This window comes from Cornus florida, unplaced genomic scaffold, assembly GCF_030987335.1.
Source record: "Cornus florida cultivar Cherokee Brave unplaced genomic scaffold, ASM3098733v1 CherokeeBrave_3.0.0_Hap2_Chr10, whole genome shotgun sequence".
NCBI classification, from domain to species: domain Eukaryota; kingdom Viridiplantae; phylum Streptophyta; class Magnoliopsida; order Cornales; family Cornaceae; genus Cornus; species Cornus florida.
Genome location: NW_026775580.1, coordinates 110,888,796 through 110,911,441, shown reverse-complemented (window position 1 = coordinate 110,911,441; position 22,646 = coordinate 110,888,796). Strand labels below are relative to the sequence as shown.

At 36.8% G+C, this 22,646-nt stretch overlaps 1 protein-coding gene across 1 annotated transcript; it reads right to left on the bottom strand.

The window, feature by feature from the left end:
- Positions 1 to 447: 447 nt before the first annotated feature.
- LOC132277101 (receptor-like serine/threonine-protein kinase ALE2) lies at positions 448 to 8,557 on the bottom strand. The gene is made up of 16 exons (XM_059778838.1): positions 7,912 to 8,557; positions 6,753 to 6,881; positions 6,436 to 6,669; positions 6,231 to 6,305; positions 6,053 to 6,139; positions 5,845 to 5,934; positions 4,988 to 5,116; positions 4,694 to 4,894; positions 4,485 to 4,577; positions 4,283 to 4,384; positions 4,049 to 4,156; positions 3,565 to 3,936; positions 3,147 to 3,443; positions 2,359 to 2,748; positions 2,010 to 2,253; positions 448 to 1,587 (listed from the first exon to the last, which is right to left on the bottom strand). Exons 1-16 carry the CDS (start codon positions 7,970 to 7,972, stop codon positions 897 to 899), a joined length of 3,303 nt encoding a protein of 1,100 aa, XP_059634821.1. The 5' UTR covers positions 7,973 to 8,557; the 3' UTR covers positions 448 to 896.
- Positions 8,558 to 22,646: the final 14,089 nt, after the last annotated feature.

Sequence of the window (22,646 nt, the reverse complement as noted above, 5' to 3'; positions counted from 1 at the left end):
TAGTGGAGTATTTGCACAATTTTTATATAGCCTATAAAGGTTTTTGTTACTTTACCTATGATTAATTTATGAGTTAAATAACTCTTAGGTCTTTATTCTCAACTCTCTCTCTCTCTCTCTCTTCTTTATTTGGCTGGAAAGAAAAAGTAATTGAATTTTTTTTTAAGTTTTTATTCTATTCTCGTATTTCATTCTAACATTTTTTTCAAATGCATTTTTTATTAACTTTGGAATCATTGGTTTGCCATTGCTGTTAGCAAGAGAAAAGGGAGAGTAACGGATGCTATTATAGCCTAGGGCGAAAGGGGGTTAATGATGCACCCTAGCTTTACATGCTATGCTAATTTTATGTTCCAAAATTTCAGTCCCACTACTTACAATTTCATTTCTGCTCTGAGTGTATTGTTGGAGACATGTTTGGCTAAAAATTGGGCAGTTTCTACAATCTCTGTAAAGGGTCAAGACAATTTAAACAGCATAAATTCAACATTAGTGCTTGGATATTTACTAGCACGAAGAGGTGCACTTAATGGTTCAAAAACTTTTAACGTGTTCTATACATTTCAGCAAAGAAAAATACTCTTCTTTGTGTAAGGGTCAAAAAATGCATATTATCAGGATCTTCATTGTATTTCAGTTGATGAAAGCCTTGATCAGAATAAGCTTCCAGTACCATTCAACAATTACTGAGGTTTAATCTGGAGGGCATTCACAGTCTTCTTGACAGCGCATTTGCAATAAAAGTCACTGCTGTAATTTCCTTGGCATAAACTTCCAAGCCCAGCCAAGCAACTTCTGTCTGCACGAATAACCATGTGCTTGCTCATGCAAACGGATTTGTACAGTACGGGAAATTGCAGGAGAAAGTTAACTACAGAAAGGGGCTTCAGAAATTTTCAATGCGATCCAGGCCATAACTTGAACATCACCCCATGCTCGCTAACACTGCCTCCGGGCAATCTCCTCAACTTCTTCCAGAGCCACCTGTCCCTTCTTGTTCTTAAAGGACCCGAACTTGAGTGCCTCCTGAATGACTCAGATTCTTGCCTCCCAATTCTTGCAGATGTGCTTAATAAATCTGACATTGAAAGTCCCCTTTCAACATCAAGCCTGGTTTCATAGTTGGAAACTGGGGAGTGAGTTTGCAAAGGATCCGGCAACTGGCCTGAATTGATACTGATCCTAGTATCAAAATCGATGGACAGATCTTCTTGGCTACGACTCCTGGATCCTGATTCTTTTGTCTCATCACACTCATTGCATACTAGTTTCAAGGCCTGAACAACCTCACCCATAAAAGGTCGATGCGAGACCTCTGGTTGAACACACATTGAAGCAATTGCTGCTACTTTTGTAATACTATCAAAAGGGAAATCAGGTCCCATAGATTGGTCTATGATTGATTCTAATCCTTCTTTACTTGTAAGGAATGGCCGAGCCCAGGCAACTAGATTTTCTTGACCAGGTGGCTGAGACATTTCTACAGGTTTTCTTCCAGTTAAAAGCTCGAGAAGGACAACTCCATAGCTGTAAACATCACTCTTCACAAGAAGATGCCCGGTCATTGCATATTCTGGAGCTACATAGCTGTATCAGAAATAAATAAATAAAATCATTGTACAGAAAAGTATTGCAAAAGGCACACAGAACAGCAGAAATAAATCCATTGAAGGGTTACAAGGATTAATGTAAATTTACAAACACATTAATAAATCCATGCTGTTGTTTAGTGCACAACAACTTTACCAACTATGTAAACTGCTGAATCTAGGTAGTCACCAGAAATCTCTGTTAAGGATTACGAAATTACCACTAGCACTATAGCATCCCTGATATTTGATGTCAGTATGGAAAGAGGTACCATATCATACGATGGAATTTTAAAATTAATATAACTTAAAATCAATTTAAGACGATGCTGGCCGATGAAGATACATGCACTGGGTTGTTATGTCTCAACTAGGGTGATTAGGAATCAGATTATGCAACCAGAAATTAAAATTCCATACCCAAAAGTTCCCATGACACGTGTTGAGATGTGTCTGTTATCCTCATCCAATGCTGTCCGAGCCAAACCAAAATCAGACACTTTTGGCATAAAATCATGTTCCAACAAGATGTTGCTCGACTTGAAGTCCCTATGTATGACTCTAGGACTTGAATCTTCATGCAGATAGGCTAGACCCCGAGCAGCACCAAGTGCTATCTTCATCCGGGAACCCCAATCTAGTGGCGCAGTTTCCTTGTCTACTCCTGAGACCATTCAAAAATACATAAATATAGCCATTTTGTAGAGGACTGAACCATGAATAACAGTATATATTTTAAACCCAAAGCTTCTTAGATTATTATTAATACCATGTAGATGAGATTCCACGCTGCCGTTCGGAATGAGTTCATACACTAAGCTGCGGCTGCGTTCCTCTGTACATATACCAATCAACTTGACCAGATTCCTGTGATGTAGGCGGCTCAGCATCTCAACTTCTGCCAAGAATTCACGACCACCTTGCTGATCATCTCGCTTAAGTACCTTGACAGCCACTTTTGTTCCATCTTCAAGAACGCCACTATAAACACGACCAAAGCCACCTTCACCGAGTATTCTCGAAGCACTGAAGTTATCAGTGGCCTTCTCTAAATCACTTGAACTGAACACCTTAGCAGATCCAGTGTAAGTTGCAATGCTAGATCCAAATGATAATGAAGCAGAACTGGGCCCACTTCCAATCGTAGATGCAGCAATCCCTGCAACATTCGTAGATATATTTTTAACCTTGGAATATAATAATTCTGAATGGACCAACACGCTAAAGAGTTGAGCAATTACGATAGGTGTTAGGCACAGAATTTTAACATCATATCAGCTACTTTGGACCACAAAAGCTACCATTGAGGTCGAAATTCTTTTTGTTAAATTTGTAAGAAATCCATTAATTGTAGTAATAATTTAATTAAACCTTTCAATTCTCCTAATCAACTGACATGACAAGAGCCCCCATTTTTAGCAATTATATGGTCAGGTGTCTTGCATATGATGTATTTAGGATCATTTTAAGCAATTTACTCAAATAAAAACACCATTATAGCTCAAGCAGACTGAAGCTAAAATTGCACATGGTTTACACAGTAATTACTGGAATTACCTGATGGTTTTGACAGGGAAGGTAATGTAGCTGGAGGAGTTGGATCCGGTTGGCAAACACGATCTCTATGTTTGAATAGTAAAACCCAAGCAACTGCAAAACATAAAATAACAGCTACAGAGGCTGACAAAACTATGATGGCAATAACCCCGCCGCTAAGTCCATCATTATGCTGCTTCCTCCTCACATCAACCCCTAGCGGCTTTATGGTCCTTCCATTATTGTCGTGACCTGAATAGGGCCCATCATCTATAATACTAATGTCCGAAGGTGCCAAAGGTGGTGAGGGGGGAAGACCTATAATAGTATATTTCTATTGTAAGTCCCCGGATTCAAATTATTAACCTAAAGCTTAATCAAGGAGGGGAGGATTAATATATGAAGCAAAAGAGAAAGAAAAAAAAAATCCGTAAAATACCTGGATAGCGCACATATAATACTTCATAATCACCAAAGAATGAAGGTTCTATAACAACTTGTTTGTGCCAGAATCTTTGATATGTTAAATACGCTGTAGTGTTATCAAACTTATCTCCAAGAGGTACCAAGTCAATAAGGACAATTGTCTTCTCTGGGTCCTGGTTGGCTGCATTTGCTCCCATGATTCGAACTTGACTTTGTTTCATAAACACCCCGCCTGCAATTTCCTCGGCCAGCTCTGCAACCAAAGGGAAGAAGGTATATAATGCTACACTTAGGCCCAGTCCAACTTGCATAGGCCAGACACAGTCACAGGGCGATCCAGGAGGCGTATTTGTTAATGGCTCTGTGCACGTAATTGATGTACAATCTACAAATTGCAAAAAAAAAAAAATAGGTATTAAATTCTTGTAGTGAATCAGAAATTAATAAAGCGTAATCCAGACACTAAATGGAGTAGAAAGAGGCTAGAGTTTAGATACCTTCGTTAGGAGGGGGAGGTGGCAGAGCTTGAATTGGTGGCAGGACTGGCATCTTTGGATTCCTTGGTGTAGATCCAGAAGGAGAAATTTTAGGGGAAAGGAAGGGCACTTGCAAAAGCAAACATGATCAGATAAGCCATCCACTAGGCAGAACATGGAACAGAAACTTTTAAGAAGTTCTTAAAATTAAAAATAAGAAGTAAAAGAGAGAAGGACAAAATGATATTTCCTTACATTTGCTCTGCCCAGATGGAGCCGTTGGAGACAATGAAGGTGCCGGTGAAAAATGGCGCTCTGATGAAGGAAAGGGAGAATAGGATGGAATGACTGAAGAGCCTGCCTTGCAGGAACAGTTTAGAATTTGAAACTACAATTTTAGCTTACAACAAAAACTTTCTATAACTAATCAGAATGAATTTCAAAAGTATGCTGATACCTGGGTTCATTGGTGGAGGAGCATGGTGCCATCTTTGACTACTCTCTGGATGTAACATAGGCGGATATAAAGGAGATGGAGGAATGATTACACCTTTACAAAATATAGTGGGGAAAAGAAAAAGGAAGCAGAATGTATTCAGTGCTATATGTTATAATAAACCCATTATAGTAATTTGGTTTAGACATTTCTCAAGTAAAATACTGAACCTTGTTGATTTGAATGGGGAGGAACCAGATATGATAATGGAGCAGGGCTGGTTATATTTTTCCTCGAGTGATGATGCTTATAAAATGAGGTTGAAGGTAAAGATGCAGGAGACTGAGACCTCATATCCGCAGGAGACTTATGAAACGAAAGAGGAGAAGTAGCATTATCAGAGTGCCTCGTTGCTTTGTGCATGGACGGAGCTACAACGGAAAATTACTTTTTTAAGTTATGTTGATAGCATATTCAGTTATAGCTGACAACACTTTGCTAAGATAAACAGCTCTCCAACATACCTTTTGTTGGGGAAGGGTTAACAGGTGACAATTGGTTAGGTATTTCATTGGGAGGTGCAGCAACCGGCGTACCATCTTTTTTCCAGTTGATGCTTGGAAGAGGAGTCGATATGGGAGAGATAACAGGTTCTGTAATATCATATCAGAACGAATCAAAAATTAACATCCATCGGGTATAGGAAGCTTACAGTACCTCCATTTGAAAATGAAATGGAGATGAAATGATCAATTTTTTTATTTCTAAGGCAATTAAAAATATCTTTTGGTCATCCTGGAATGACTTGGTAAAAGAAATAAACTCCTTATATATGTCATGAGAAAAACAATAGGTACCATCCCAGAGCTATGAAAAAAAATTTGACGGCTTGATTCTCATCATTTCATGTAGTTCACAAAAGCCTGTATAATCTTTTTTGCAGCTCCCAAACAACATAGAACTCAACTCAACAAAGCTCCAAACTATTTGGGCCAGGCATCAGACCATGTTTTGTCATTATGCTTTATCTATAGCCATATCTAGTATTCGGTTAACGCAACAGGCAGCGGATCCTTCCTCGTGGCCTCAGACCACGTGTATGATATTATACATTAATAGAATAATTGGAGGCAAGTTGCAAGAATCGTTGCTGAGATTGTTCACAGCCACTTTGTCTTCACCTAAAGAAGGTATGTAGGCGAATATAAAAAATAAAAATAAAAATAAAAAAGAAGGATCCTCCCATATAACCACATTAATTGCGCGAAGAAACAACCTTTAGTTTACATATTACAGTGACAAGCATATATGGCTTCAACAAGACCATAAAGCAACAAATTGTTGAAAATAAATAATAAAACTAAAATGTAATAGGTGTTACCTGGTAAATTAGATGGAGGTTCTTTGGGCATTGTAGGGTGGATGGTCGGTGGATTTCGTGGCAATTGGCTTGGAGGTGATCCAACAGGCACTGCATTGTAGAAACATTAGAAGAGACTTAAGGGAATATTCCAACTGGAGAAGTTCGTAAAGGAAGTTATATTTCAAGACACTTCAGGGTATATTTGGTGGTATATATCTGGGCATACCAGGGAAAATAGATGGCGGTAGTCCAGGCATTGGGTGGATATGTGGGGAATTTCCTGGCATTTTTCTTGGCGCTGATGCAATTGGTACTGTAAACAACAGGAGCTGGTATAGTTTAGAACAATCTCAATCAGAAATATACTGATTGCACAAAATAAAAGTCTCATCAATCAGGGATACCTGGCACAATTGGCAAAGAGGGAGGAGCCTTATTCTCTGGTGCCTTGTTTTGATTAGAACTTGGTGGCACAGATCCTAGCAAAATTGAGTGGGTGGTTGGAGGTGATGTAAAAGGTATTTCATATTAAAACAATAGAAGCGTTGCAGAACAAGTTTCGACCAGAAATCTAGCAATATCACAATAAAATCACAATCAATCATATACCTGGAGAAACTGGCACCAATATAGGAGCCTTATTAAACGGTTCCATTCTTTGAGGAGCAGTTGGGGGCAAGGATGGTACAACGCCTCGAACAGTTAAGGATGGAGGAACTGAGCTATATGGAGGCAATACTGTAGCAATACTTGGTGACAAGGATGGCACGAGCCCTTTGATTGTTCTGGGTACTGGGGCAGACTTGAGAGGTGGCAATGCAAGTGGTGGGTGTAAGACTGACCCTGATTTGTCAAACCATAAGCTAAACGAAATGACATCAAGGGATTAAATAACAATTCATAGACTGAGGATTAGGGAATGTTACTGTTTGGATGAGATGCTGGACTAGATGCATTGCTTCTCAATGGTTTTCCATGAGCGATAGGACCAGTAGTTCCTTCTTCAATAGGAGAATATGCAGAAAAGGTTGCCAAAGATAGGGATATAGTGAAGCCTGAAAGTAAACATAAACCTAACGGTCCTAAGAAGAGAACTCGAAGATTTTGTTAAGAGGACAAAAATATCTGCTAATTCTTCTGTATCACTTAACAGATAACAAACTGGTAGCTTTTAGAATTGGACACAAAATCCAAACTCTATCCAAAAAGTATGAACATGTCAACTAGATGGCAGACTTTATTGTACTTTTTTGTTCGGATAAGATTATATGTCCCCAAGTGCTTCTACAAACTTCAGTTTGACAGTGACTACATCACTACAAAGAAAAAAAGTTTCTGCTACTAACTGGACATACAGAATCAAAAATTTATTATGATGAGATTAAGTTGTGACCTATATACTGTAGGAAGGAGACTTTTTAAGTGATCAAGTATTTTAACTGCTCAGTCTATATAGGCCATCAAGGATTATTATCATTAAGAAGAACTATGTCCTGAGCATTAAAATAAATAAATTGCAAACATCTTGAGGAAGAAAATGTAATGAAGTAGAAATATCAATCCACTTGCCCAAGTCTTTGTCGAAAAAGAAAAAAAAGTTTCTTGGGACATTTGAGTGTGAAGTAAAATAGATCTATATACTAGCTATGGGAGTTATCCAGAAAATTAAACTTGAAACCTACAAGCTCCAACCTTCAATTGATTTTTTTTAAGTATTGCCATCATAGTAAACATTCTACAAGATGAAATAATGATCTGATCACAAAGATGCAGAAGTATGTTCCATCGATCTCAACCAGACCAAATGTCAGTCCCTTAAACAATATGAATCAATCAAAACAAAAATCTAGAATAAACATTAAGCACCAAAATTAAACAACATTGGCAAGAGAAAATTTGATGAGCCCCAAATCACAAATTGTTGTCCAGATACACAAACGCCCAAAAAAAAGAAAATAAAAAGATGTAATCATAGCCCACGTGAAATTGCAAAATAACCAAAGGGGTTTAATTCTTAATTGATTAAATGTAAAAATGCAAATTAAAACAGTGAAATTCAAAACAAAACAAAAAATAAAAAAATACCTGCAGATCCTTGCACAACCAAAGCAATTCCAATGACACAGAGTTTCACCATCAAATCCATCCCAGATGATGCCAAATCTCAACTTCAACGTCCTCAATGATAAAGAAGGGATTGAGCAGTAATAAAATAGTAAAAATAAATGAATAAAGAAACAAATAATAGATTGATTAGTTGAAGCTATAACAAAAGGAAGGTTAGATAAGAGAAGACCCAAAAACAGTGAGGAAGAAGCAACGAAGAGGCAGTTTGTAGAAACCCCAAAAATGGGTTTGGTGATTAGAACCCAAGCAATCAGTTCTGTGCCCAAAAGCTCTAAATTTTGCAGAGCTAACTTGAGATTGGCAAGTTACAACCGTTTCTACTGACATGCGAGTAATTAATTAGAGGTCATATTAAAACTGACCACCTAAGAAAACTAGAAAAAAAAACAAAAAAACAAAAAAACAAAAAAACCAAACACTCGCAGTGCCAGGTAACAGACTCCTTGAGAGAGATAGGGAGAGAGAGAGAGGCGTTACTCAGTCGGGGTATGGAGAGACAGGACAGTGAAATACAGAAATGGAGTAAATTGTTAGGTGGAATGAATTTTTAAGAAAGAAAATGATATTATTATTAGCCCTTATAGAAAAAGTCTTAATACACTCTCCAGACATCCTATCACAAAGATAGTGAAATAATTTATTTGGTGGGAAATATATATATATACTGATATATTTTTTACTTCAAAATAAAATTCTTCAATTTATGAATTTTTATTTATTTTTTATGTAACCGTAATATATATAAAAACTTGTTAGTGGAAAGGTAAGCAGAGAATAGTTTAGTGGGGAGTGAACCAACTTGCGGTTGAAATTCTTGGTTCTACTTTAATGGGTTGCTTGACTCCTTTTACTTCCTGGTTTTCAGTTGTTGATGCTGCCCACATTATGTGTGTGTGTATATATATATATAGATGCTACATGTATTTGACACCTCATCCTTCATATTTATATATCACATGGTTACAGCTTTACGTATGCTCCAAATTTTGTTCCGGTTGACATGTGCAAGGAAATGTGCTTTAGTTTATTACAAGAACGCGCACAGGGGCGGGTTTTGGTATCTAAACGAATCATATGTGAATAGATTTTTATTCTCTGGACGAATCATATTTAATATGCTGAATGTGAATTGAAATTTTTTTTTGTTAGCACAATTGAATGATAGGTTAAATTTTTGGTATCTAAACAAATCATATTTAATATGCTGAATTTGGATTCGAAATTTTTTTGCCACATAATTTTGGGACTTAAATTTTACCAGTGCCATAGGGCTGGTATGGGTGGGTGAAGAGTTCTCCAGTTAGAAGAATTTTTTTTTTTTTTTAAAAAAAAAAAAAAGGGAAAAAGAAGAAGAACACCCAATGTCAAGTAAGAAGTAACTTACGTACGCAAATATGGTTTGAACATGTGCATAACACATTTAAAAATATTTTATTTTCTAATTATATGATATAGACAAGGCAAAGACAAGTTTTGAACGTAATTTTGTAATTATAATTTTAAAAGAATGGTACAATTTGAAGTATATTATTAGTTAATTAAAAATATATTATAAAATTTTAAGAAATAAAATAAAGATAACAAATGTCTAACACAAAACTCCAAATTATTAATTTCATTCATCATTTTATAAATAAAATGACCAAAAGTTTATTTTATATATATATATATAATATTATTATTTATGTCATGCACGTGCCCTATTTATTGTAAATTTATCATATTCGAATCAATGCTTTCTAATTCTACATTCATATCAATGCTTTTCTAAATGATATGTATTAAAAAGGGTCATTTGTCCCACATCTAATTCGGGTGAAAATTTGATTGGGTATAAATGGGTGGGTATACAACCCTACTAAATAACTTGAACTTTTGAGTAAATGGGCAAATACCTCACCTGTTACAGTTGGTATCAAAGTTTGTTACAAGGGTTATTTGTCCCACATCGGATAAAATGATTGGACGTAAATAGGTAAGTATGCAAAAATATAAATTATATATATTTTTGGGTAATTTACACAGACATCCCTGTGTAAATTACTAAAGTACCTATCTATAATACACTCACACTTAAACTGGGACACTTCTGTCCCAATTATGGGCAGTATGGGCAGCACTAATTTTTAAGGGGATACGTGGGATATGCATTGTCCTAAAAAATTACTAACTTGCCCTTTTAAGTTTTAAATATTCAAGTTTAAAATTTTAAACTCAAATGACATGTATGGAAAAAAGGAAAGTATGGCACTTATTTTGGGACAGAGGGAGTAATATGTATTACAAATGTCCTCGGTGGAGATGGCGGTAAGAGGCTGAATAGAGGCGCATCCAACGTGTGGTCATACTGGGCTTGGGTCCAGTTGCTGACGGGGCGGGGCGGATTTACAGGTGTTGTGGACAATGAGTATGACAGAGGCGTTAGACTCGCTACAGTAGCAACCCATACTAGAAAGCAAAAAAAGACACCGACCATTAGGTTGCCGTCCATGGGAGATACCTGGTCATCGCCGGAGACTTAAAGGAGAGCAAGGTAGTGACGGACATGATTTAAGATATAAGGGTCGCTGTTAAACAAGACGATCCTTACCTGAGAATTTTTATACCCAAATCAGAAAAGGTTTAGAACAATGACCAATCGACCGGTGAATTTTAGTCTAGACTAATCACTGGAACGTCATTGAAGACCCCAATCAGATGAGTTACCCTAAATTGAAACCTGAATTTCAACATCATTGCTCGAAATTGGCTAATTTCATAAGAGACCGAGACGAAGTGGAACAAACGGCGTTGAAGAACGAAGGAACGGGAGTGGACAAGCAGCGATATACACACCTTAATTTAGTATGAGATTCACCGGAATCAATAGAGGAATCAACCATCTTTAATGCAACTCCGGTCAAAATGGGTCTTCGTTGGGTTAGTCTGAAGCTCTGTATCTTCGTCGATTATATAGATGTGAGTTTCCACGATTTGGTTGCTGTAACTTTTTGGGTCTCACATGTTTTTCACGAAATGAAGCTTCTTCGACTGCTTAGGTAGATGAATCACAATGCTTCTCCGGTCGGTTCGTCACTAGCCGAAGTTTTCGGTTGTTTATGTAGATCAATAAGTGTTTCAAGATTTTAATAAATTTTGTACATTACATTAGTATATTTCGTCCTTAACCGACGTTGACTCTAAAAAAAAGAAAAATCCGTGTAAGATATTTTTATTTTTAGGAAAAATTTGTGTAATTATGACAAATTATACTAAAGGTCAGTGTAAATTACTTTTTTTTATTTATTATTTTTTGAATAAAATTGTGAGACAGATATATGTAGGTCTGAATTATATAATTCAAGGGGAATTCTAGATAAATGAATTAAGGCCAATTGGCCAAACAAAATTTGACAAGTACCAGTGCGTACTTGTCAAATCATATGTATATCAACTATAATAACTATGATTTTGAGGAGTGTCCTATCACTATCATATCCAAACTCCAAAGTCACACGATCACACCTTTACGTCGGTATGATGAAATGGGTCCATGTGATCGTTTGATGGTGTAGGGCCACAAGAGGTTTTAAAACACCAGTTTACCGTCAAGTTTGTGTGGTATACAATTATAGCGTAATTCAGTAGAGGGCATTATTGTTTTTCGACCATCATTGAATAATGAATGGAGTGAGTTTAATAGGTAAAAACGAAAAATGATATTTTATAGTTTTATTTTCCAAAGAGTTGATATAGAGTTGATTTTCTTTAAAATAATAATAATTCTAATGGACCTTTTTATTTTGGTGGTTGATTATATTATGGGTGTCGTTGAACAAAAATTTGTTAATAGAAATAGAAAGAAAGAAAAATCTCATTATCATACCATCAACACCATGCTTCAATTGATTTTTTGAATTACTGTTTGGGTAAATTATGCTTGCCTTCCTTTAGGTTTGAATAAATTACATATGAATAAATTATACTTGAGTAAAGGAAAATATAAAATTATTATTTTATAAAATTTAGTCAATAAATTTATAAGAAAGAAAAAGCTAAAAGTGTCATGGTGTACGACATTATAATTTACCCTTATTATTTTAAGTCTTATTTATTTATTTGATTAGCATCTTTGTGCAATGTGCATATGTTTATTTTACAGCTCAACACAATAAGATACAAAATAATTAATTATACTTTTAAAAACCACTAGCATATATATTCCAAAGTAATTAGTTTTACTTTCCCATTTCCATCTCAAACTTTTGCTACATTGTTTCCGTTCAAACAACAATACATGTGTGTATTTAAGAAGATTGAAGCTTGAGAAAATAATAAAAGCGTCAATAGTTCATTTCCTTTTATCTTTTCAATCTCGAACTTTTGCTACTTTATTTCCCTTCGCTATGGGCCTAAGGGCTGTAACACATACTTGCTTTTACCCATTGGGCCCTTGCCAAATCACACTCTCATGGAACCCATATGCATAAAACAATTGAATAAAGCTTGTCCCCTTCTCAAGTGATATGATACAACAATAGAATGATACATAATTTATTTTTAATTTAAAATATAAAAAAATATTAATTTTTTTACTTTTATATTTTAAATTTTAAATTTTAAATTAACATGCATTATTTGACAAGTATTACCCAAAATAATTTTTGAAATCTTAGTGACTGCTGTTACTTGGACGGGTTGCCCAATGTATGAAATATTTAACCCAAACCTGACCATCCTTTGATTTTTGAACTAAGGTTTACAATTTGGAGATATTGGGTTATTTATATGGCTAATCCCCACACTAAAAATTCAATATGATTTTTCAAATATTGGGTTATAAGCATGACTACTCCTAAACATGAAAGATTTAAAAAACTTATTGCAAATTTTTAATAAATTATAAATTATTAGAAAATTAATTATCCAAATGTGAACAAGTAATAAATTAAGATTTAAACAAAATAAGTTGAAAAGGAAAAAGTGATTGTAATTTAAATATTATATATTATGCATTTAAAATAAAAGTATATATGAAAATAATATTAAAAGTCGGGTCGAGTTATCTCGGGTTGCTAGTACCTCAACTCAAGCTTAACCCTAATTAAATTTGGGTCGAGAATTTTCAACCAAGCCCAACCCTAATTATAAAAATGGTTGCCTAAATATGTAAAAAATCGGATTGAGCTCGAATTGTGTTTGGTTGTCTAGCCAAGTTTCACTTCTATTAGTGCAAAATTTATTAAATGGTCCTGAATTATTTAATACTTGGTGGACTAATCCAATAAAAATTAATGTTGAGAACTGTTGGTGTATGTGCCACGATACTTGTCGAAGTGGCAACTTTTTGGAAATAAGCACAACTGATCGAGGCTGACCTGGCATACCCCTAACGGGATCAAGTAGGCTCGAGCTACTTACCCTAAAATCTGAATTTACTAGTTGAGGAAGGGGTCGCTACCCTCCTTCTCCTGTGGACGCGCCCTGCTCCAGTCGGATAGGCTCCTCCCCTACTTCTCTGAGGTTACTTCCTACAGGCATAACCTCGGGTATTCCTCTCATCGAGCTCTCCCTTGAGTTGAAGGGATCTCGAGGCAAAAGAAAGAGCTCCACGAAGTCGAGAAGGCAAGACTTCGAAGGGAGGGGATCTTCTCCCTATCTTCAATCGTGAGAATCTGATGGCATTTGGACAGGTGGCTAGGATCCAAGGGGGCGCCTCTACATGAGGTCAATGTAAAGGGGAAAGGACATTTGAAGCCCTAACTCGAGCTTTAGGTATGGCAAAGGGAACATTAATTATGAAGAGACACTTGACAAGATTTGCATTAATTAAGAAACGCCATTACTCCTTAGGACCAAGGAACAAAGCACCGCGGTCCGCTTGTCAATATCCCATTTGTCAGAAAAGGAGACTCTCGAACCTGTGGGTAAGAAAGGGCTCGTTCTGAGGACCAGTAGGCAATAACTGAAGGGTAAGTCCTATAAATAAGAGCATTAACCACATTTTAAGACAGAACAACAACCACACTCAAGCATTCATTAATACGGAGCTTGAGTTAGTAAGGTTTCAAAGTCAGCCTTCCCTTTCTTAATCGGTTTCAAAGTCAGCCTTCCTTTTCTTAATCTCTGATCTCAAAGAATCCCTTCTGTTGCTTGGATCTCCACTTGGACACTGATCTTAATTCTCTTGGCTTACGTGGAATAACGTCCTCATCCTACTAAGAACTATCATCAACAAGAACTAACTCTTTATAGTATGTCAATATACTCTTGTGGAATCTTTTTCTCAAGAGTAATGATATAAAATAAAATTTTTATAGTTATTCTAATAAATAAACTCCAACAATGAATCCATTTAAAAACAATAAACTCTTTTTAAGTGCTTATTTCAATCACTAATTGTAATACCCCTAATTTTAAAAATGATAGTCTTGGCATTTTCATTGTTTTTTTAGCATTTTTAGTTGATTATTTGTTTATTTGCTTAATTGTTAATTGGTTGTTTTATTTGTGTTAATTGTTTATTTCTTTTAATTAATTGTTTATTTGTTTTAATTAATTGTTTCTTTCTTTTACTTAATTGTTGATTGTTTTATTTAATTACTTCTTTGATTTTTTTTTTTTTTAATTATATATATGCTTAAGTGGACTTACTTTGTTTATAATTATATGTCGTATAGTTCAGGGTTTTTGCTTTTATGAATTTATGGTTAGCCGACTTAGTCCTTCGTTTCTTAATATAATTGGACCTAGGTTTAGTTTTGCCTACAAATATATGTATTAAGTCTGCTTAGGGTTTGAGAACCCTATGCACGACAGTGGAGGCATAGAAGAGAACAGAGGAAGGTTTACATAATTGGAATTCGACGGAAACACTTAGGAAGACAACATTGAGATTTTGAACCGAAATCTCACAGGCAAGTTCTATTCTTAACTCTGTCCCTTTGACTCGTGTTCTTTACATGCCTAACACAATTCCAGGAGTAAATAATTGAAAAATTAATCTGGTTTACATAATAGACTCGATTAAAACAGTATGTGTTCGGCAGAGAAGAGAACAGAGGAAGGTTTACATAATTGGAATTCGACGGAAACACTTAGGAAGACAACATTGAGATTTTGAACTGAAATCTCACAGGCAAGTTCTATTCTTAACTCTGTCCCTTTGACTCGTGTTCTTTACATGCCTAACACAATTCCAGGAGTAAATAATTGAAAATTTAATCTGGTTTACATAATAGACTCGATTAAAACAGTATGTGTTCATGAATGAATATTTGTTTTGTTTTAAACTTTTATTGTATAGTTCATGTTTTAATTGATGTCGTTTAACATATAATGAATTTAAACAATTCTAGGATACTCTGGAACCTAGTTCAGACATCTAGGAACCTTGACAATGGAGGACAATAGGATTGGAAGTCGCCAGAGGCGAAACAGGTGAGTGAAATGGAAGGAGAGCCGGCTCCCTTTTGAAGGGAGCAGGCTCCCCTAAGCAAAGAGCAGGCTCCCTCAAGGAGGGAGTCGGCTCTATAGGCCTTGGAGGCGGCTCACTCCTTGAGGGAGCCTGCTCCTCCAATTTTTTTTTTGTTTTTCTAGCTTTCCAGTGAGAGGTTTGGCTACAGTGCTCAGATTTTGATGTTTTCAGATGCAATTAGGAGCTACACAGGGATATTTTTAGTACCATCTGAAGCCTTATTAAAAATCCAGAGGGTGTGATAATGCATAATAAATCATAGGAAATTGGTAGGTGGAACAGTATAAAATTTTTAAGTAATTTTGCTTACTGATTTTGGATGCGGATAATTCAGGTGGTTAAATCTTGAAATTAATATTGATTTATGTATGATATATTTTAAATCATGCCTCGGTGAATAAAATAAGCATGTGGATTCATATTTTTTTTTCTATTATGCTTATCAGGAATTAATTGATGGATTTCATACTCTATCTGTGCTGTCAATTATATGGATGTTGTCGGAGTGGTTTCAAATAAGCATGTTATCTTATATCTTTGTTATGCTTATAATGAATCAATTGATGTTTACAATTAATGTCTGTATTATCAATTATTGGACGGATGGATTGTATGTACCAGTATGGGACGATGACATACCAGGCATGGTTTAGTTTCAAAATACTAAAACCTACCTATTCTGGAATAAGGGAATGAATTATAATATTCTACTTATATTTTAAGTTTGATCAACTGAATAAGTTGAACGACTAACTAGATTGTTTGTTATGTTATTATATGCCAGATTAATAAATAATTGAATGACATACTTTGGTTTGGATGGACTTTAAATATATATTTATGGTACCGCGATATGAGCTTGAGACTCAGAGTCGACGGTTAGGGAGCGTATATGCATTGGGATGCATAACTGACTATGATAGATAGTGGTGTACCCTGTTAGGTTTAGATATACATGCCCACTTCGGGTGCGTTTTGCATGTTGCCTCTATTCGGGTTGAGACCACCTTCGTAATTCAGTGAGTGTCCTTTAGTGTGGATATATATATATATATATATATATATATATATATATATATGGAATACGTAGTTATTGTTGAGTTATTTAGGATGTACATACGTATCGAGTCTCTGCTTAGATTGTAGTGGTATAGAACTTGCGCGTGGGCCTGACCCACTTTTATTTTTTAGGTATCAGGCGGTTCCAGTCGTAGAGCTTGATCGAGCTGAGCAGAGACAGTCATTCCTTCTTCCGATTATGTAGGGCTGCTTCTCATATTTCAGTTATTATCTTTGGATTTTATTTTAGAGGTTTACATTTCAGTTTGAGATTTTATTAGGGGTCTACTAGAGATAGATTCCTGAGTTGTTTAATTATTGGAGAATATTTATAGAGGTTTTGGATTATTAGATTTTAATTATGTTTTTGGGGATTTTTAATTTAGTATTCCTTCAGCCTATTATTTTATTCTTATTTTATTTTTTTTGTATTCTGTGTTCACTTTAAATATTAATTGTTTGCTATCCCTCGGGTTTGTGCTCAGACTTGATCACCCGTGGCTTTAGATTCGAGAGGTATCATAGTTGGTATCAGAGCACTCCAGGTTCAAGTGTCTTTAGGATTTTATCGTATAAGACTTCCGTGTAGCGTTTTCTTTTTATTAGAGCTTAAGTTTAGGATTCATTGTATTCCTGTACGGTCCATTTAAATCATACTGATGTCTATCTTTCTATGTTAACAGCATGGTTAACACTGGAAAAAGACAAAATATGAACAGGTAGCAGAAGAGGGCGGCACGTAGGCAGCAGTACCTCTTACGACGTCAGCAAATGGAGGAGGAGCAGCAGTTGCCAGAATTTCAGGATGATGATGGTCAGTTTCAGGAAGAACAGGAGGAAGTTCAGTAGGTTCAGGATCAAGAAGTAGATCCAGAATATCCTCCTCATATCAATGACCTCATTGTTCGGGCTATAGAAGCAGGCGTAACAGCTGCACTCCGGAATCAGCCACAGCTTCAGTAGGCACCTATACCAGTACCAGTAGTTCAGACTGATACTTAGGAAAAGGCTAGGAGTTCTTTCACAAATGGGAGCCCACCTGAGTTCTCAGGCTCCACCGATGCGAAAGTAGCTCACCAGTGAAAACAGGACATCGAGCGACATCTTCACCTGGTTAAATGCACGGAGGTGCAGAAGCAAATGCTTGCTACCTTCAAGCTAGTTAGAGATGCACTATAGTGGTGGGAGTCAGTTACCATCGCAGAGGAAAGGATGTCATTGACTTATGATTAGTTCAGTGCAAGCTTTGATGAGAAGTACTTTCCTTATGCAGTTAGGGCAGCTATGAAGACTTAGTTCCTTAATCTACAACAGGGAAACATGACAGCGGCAGAGTATGCGTAACAGTTTACGCGCTTATCTCTTTTTCCTCCAGAGGAGGTGGATACAGAGGAGAAGAAGCGCAATAGTTTCGTTAAGGGACTGATGTGGTTTATTAAGCGAGTTATTTCATGTAATCCAGCCTACACTACTTATGCTCAGGTGGTGGACGCCGCTCTACAGCACTATCAGTTGACCGTGGACTTCAGACAGGCTCGAGGTGAGAAGCGGGGTGATAGAGACTCTGCTAATTAGTCAGCTGAGAAAGGGAATGGCAATGGACACCGACATAATGACAAGGGCAAATTTCAGGGACATCAACCTTGGAAGAAACACAAAGGTGGTTTAGATGCTCACAGGGAATGGGCACCTATTCAGGGTCAACCACAGGCTAATCAACAGAGAAGGCCATTTGGCACTTTCCAGGGAAGTTGCTACACTTGTGGAGAGTTTGGTCATACTTCCAGGCAGTGTCCTAAAGCTGGACAAGGATAGAGACAGCATGTACAGCAGGGACAGAGGGCACTTGTACCTTTACCCACTCTACAGGTTCCACGGATTCAGGGACAGACATATCCGGCATTACCAGCATTGCCACAGACTCAGGGACAGGCACCGCAACAGTTGCATTATGGTAGGGTGTACAACCCTATACCACAGGATGTTTAGGCACCTCAGGCTATTGAGGGTACGTTTCCTATACATAGTACAAATGGTCATGTGTTATTTGATATGGGTGCTACTCATTCATTCGTGTCTAAATCTTTTGTTGCATTATCGAGGATGACGACGCGAGGTTGCGATAGACCATAGGGTTTTTCTACACCGTTAGGCAATACAGCTATTTTACATGAGAGTGATGGGCCTGTGACACTAGATATTGGTAAACTCAGATTTCTAGCCAATCTATTGATTTTGGACATGCACACTTATGATGTGATACTTGGGATAGATTGGTTATTTCACTACCATACCCAAATTAATTGTTATGATAGGTCTATTGTGTTCACCATACTTGGACAGGATATATACGTCGTCGCTATGCCACGTTTTAACGGGGTTACTAGCACATATTTGTTCCATATGGAGGAGGAAACAGATGAGGAGATTACTGTGTTATTCGATAGCAGACCAATCGTACAGGACTTTCCGGATGTGTTTCTAGAGATTTCAGGGTTGCCACCTAGTCGCGAGATCAACTTTATAATTGACTTAACTCCAGGCATTACGCCTATTGCTAGGGCACCATACAGGATAGTACCAGTGGAGATGCGAGAGCTGAGGGATCAGATTCAGCAATTACTCAGCTAGGATTTTATTCGTAGGAGTACTTCACCCTGGGGAACACTAGTTCTGTTTGTGAAAAAGAATGATGGTTCACTTCGCCTGTGTATAGATTACAGGGAGTTGATCAAGGTTACAATTAGCAATAAGTACCCTTTGCCCAGGATTGATGATCTTTTTGATCAGTTGAAGGGAGCTACTTATTTCTCTAAGATTGATCTGCGTTCTGGATATCATCAACTTCGGGTTAAAGAGCAAGATGTTCCTAGGGCAGTATTTCTCACTAGATATGGTTCTTATGAGTTTCGTGTCATGCCTTTTAGACTGAATAACGCACCAGCAGTCTTCATGGATTTAATGAACAGAGTCGTCAGGGCTTATTTAGATCAGTTTGTCATTATCTTCATTGATGACATTTTGATTTATTCAAAGGCGGAGGACGATCATGCTAGACATCTTCGCACAGTGTTGCAGATGCTCCGTGAACACCAGTTATATGCCAAGTTCGAGAAGTGTGAATTTTGGCAGTGGGAAGTGAAGTTCCAGTAGATCCAGCCAAGGTTTCAGCAGTGGTTGAGTGGGGATAGCCTACTTCAACTACTGAGATTCGGAATTTCCTTGGATTGACAGGATATTATCGTAGGTTCATTCAGGGGTTCTCAAAGATTGCGGGACCACTCACTCATCTGACTAAAAAGGGTGTACGGTTTGTGTGGGATGAGCACTGTCAGAAAGTTTTTGATGAGCTAAAGCGCAAGTTGACATCTGCACTAGTTCTGTCTACTCCACAGAGCGGGATTGAGTATCTTGTCTACACAGATGCTTCTTTGCAAGGTCTTGGATGTGTTCTGATGCAGGAGGAGTGACCAATTTCATATGGATCTCGTAAGTTTAAGCCTCATGAGCTTAATTATCTAACACATGATTTGGAGTTGGTAGCTGTGGTCTTTGCCTTACGTATTTGGAGGCATTATCTGTTGGGGGAATCATTCAGATTATTTAGTGATCACAAGAGTCTAAAGTATTTGTTCACTCAGCAGGAGCTGAATATGAGACAGTGCCGATGGTTAGAGTTTGTGAAAGACTATCATTTCTCTGTACAGTACCATCTAGGGAAAGCGAATGTGGTGGCAGATACACTCAGTCGCCGACCCGCTGCTAGTCTTTCTGCTCTGTTCACTACTGAGTGGAATGCTTTGAAGACGGTGAATGAGTTGTCGGATGCTTTTATGGCTTGCATGGTAGTTACAACTTCTATCATTCACAAAGTTTTGAAGGCGCAACTCACGGATCAGCAGTGCATTGACAAAATTGCAGAGATAATTTATGGGGAGGTCCAATTTTACTATATTGGGACTGATGAAGGTTTGAGGTACAAGGGATGTTTAGTGGTCCCTTCTGCTAATGATTTGAGGAAGGATGTGATGACTGAGACTCACCACTCTGAGTTTTTTGTTCATCCAGGAGGAGACAAAATGTATCAGGATATGAAGCGGCAGTTTTGGTGGGCAGGTATAAAAAAGGACATTACTATTTTTGTCTCTCGATGTGCTACTTGTTAGATGGTCAAGATTGATCATCAGAGGCCGCCAGGAGCTCTACAGCCACTGCCTATACCAGACTGGAAATGGGAGAGCATTTCAATTGATTTTGTGGAAGGCTTGCCTAATTCCTTTAAGGATCACAATTCTATTTGGGTTATCGTGGATAGGTTGACTAAGTCAGCTTGTTTCTTGCCTATTCGCACTGACTTCACTTTGGAACAGTTGGTGAGGCTTTACATTTCAGAGATTGCAAAGCTGCATGGCATTCCATTGTTTATTATATCGAACAGGGATTCGAGCTTTGTGTCAGGATTTTGGAAGAGTTTTCAGCAGGCTTTGGGTACAGAATTACATCTTAACACTGCTTATCATCCTCAGACTGATGGACAGACTGAGAGGGTTAATCAGATCATGGAGGATATGCTTCGTTCGTGTGTTCTTGATTTCATGGAGGAGATCAAATTCTTCGTAATAAGGTTATCCATTTAGTGCATGTTCAGTGGAGTCACCACAATGAGGCTGAGTCTACTTGGGAACGGGAGGATGTCATTCGCTCGCAATTTCCTGCAATTTTGGAAGGAGGTAAGAGCGAATTCCGAGAACGGAATTCCTTTTGTTAGGGGGAAAGAATGTAATACCCTTAATTTTAAAAATGATAGTCTCAGCATTTTCATTATTATTTTCTTATTTTTTTTAGCATTTTTAGTTGATTATTTGTTTATTTGCTTAATTGTTAATTGGTTGTTTTATTTGTGTTAATTGTTTAATTGTTTATTTCTTTTAATTAATTATTTATTTGTTTTAATTAATTGTTTAATTGTTTATTTCTTTTACTTAATTGTAAATTGTTTCATTTAATTGCTTCTCTGATTTTTTTTTTTTTTTTAATTATATATATGCTTAAGTGGACTTACTTTGTTTATAATTATATGCCATATAGTTTAGGGTTTTTGCTTTTATGAATTTATGGTTAGCTGACTTAGTTCTCCGTCTCTTAATATAATTGGACCTAGGTTTAGTTTTGCCTATAAATATATGTATTAAGTCTGCCTAGGGTTTGAGAACCCTATGCACGACAGTGGAGGCAGAAAAGAGAACAGAGGAAGGTTTATATAATTGGAATTCGTCGGAAACACTAAATAAGGCGACGCTGAGATTTTGAACCGAAATCTCACAGGCAAGTTCTATTCTTAACTCTGTCCCTTTGACTCGTATTCTTTACATGCCTAACACAATTCCAGGAGTAATAATAAAAAAATTAATCTGGTTTACATTATAGACTCGATTAAAACAATATGTGTTCATGAATAGATATTTGTTTTGTTTTAAACTTTTATTGTATAGTTCATGTTCTAATTGATGTCAGTTAACATATAATGAATTTAAACAATTCTGGGATACTCTAGAACCTAGTTCAGACATCTAGGAACCTTGACAATAGAGGACAGTAGGATTGGAAGTCGTCAGAGGCGAAACAGGTGAGTGAAATGGTAGGAGAGCCGACTCCCTTTTGAAGGGAGCAGGCTCCCCTAAGCAAAGAGCAGGCTCCCTCAAGGAGGGAACCGGCTCTAGAGGCCTTGGAGGGTGCTCCCTCAAGGAGGGAACCGGCTCCATGAAGCTTGGAGGCGGCTCCCTCCTTGAGGGAGCCTGGTCCTCCAATTTTTTTTGTTTTGTTTTTCTAGCTTTCCAGTGAGAGGTTTGGCTACGGTGCTCAGATTTTGATGTTTTCAGATGCAATTAGGAGCTACACAGGGATTTTTTCAGTAACATCTGAAGCCTTATTAAAAATCTAGAGGGTGTGATAATACATAATAAATCATATGAAATTGGTAGGTGGAACAGTATAAAATTTTTAAGTAACTTTGCTTACTGATTTTGGATACGGATAATTCAGGTGGTTAAATCTTAAAATTAGTATTGATTTATGTATGATATATTTTAAATCATGCCTCGGTGAATAAAATAAGCATGTGGATTCATATATATATATATATATATATATATATATATATATATATATATTTTCTATT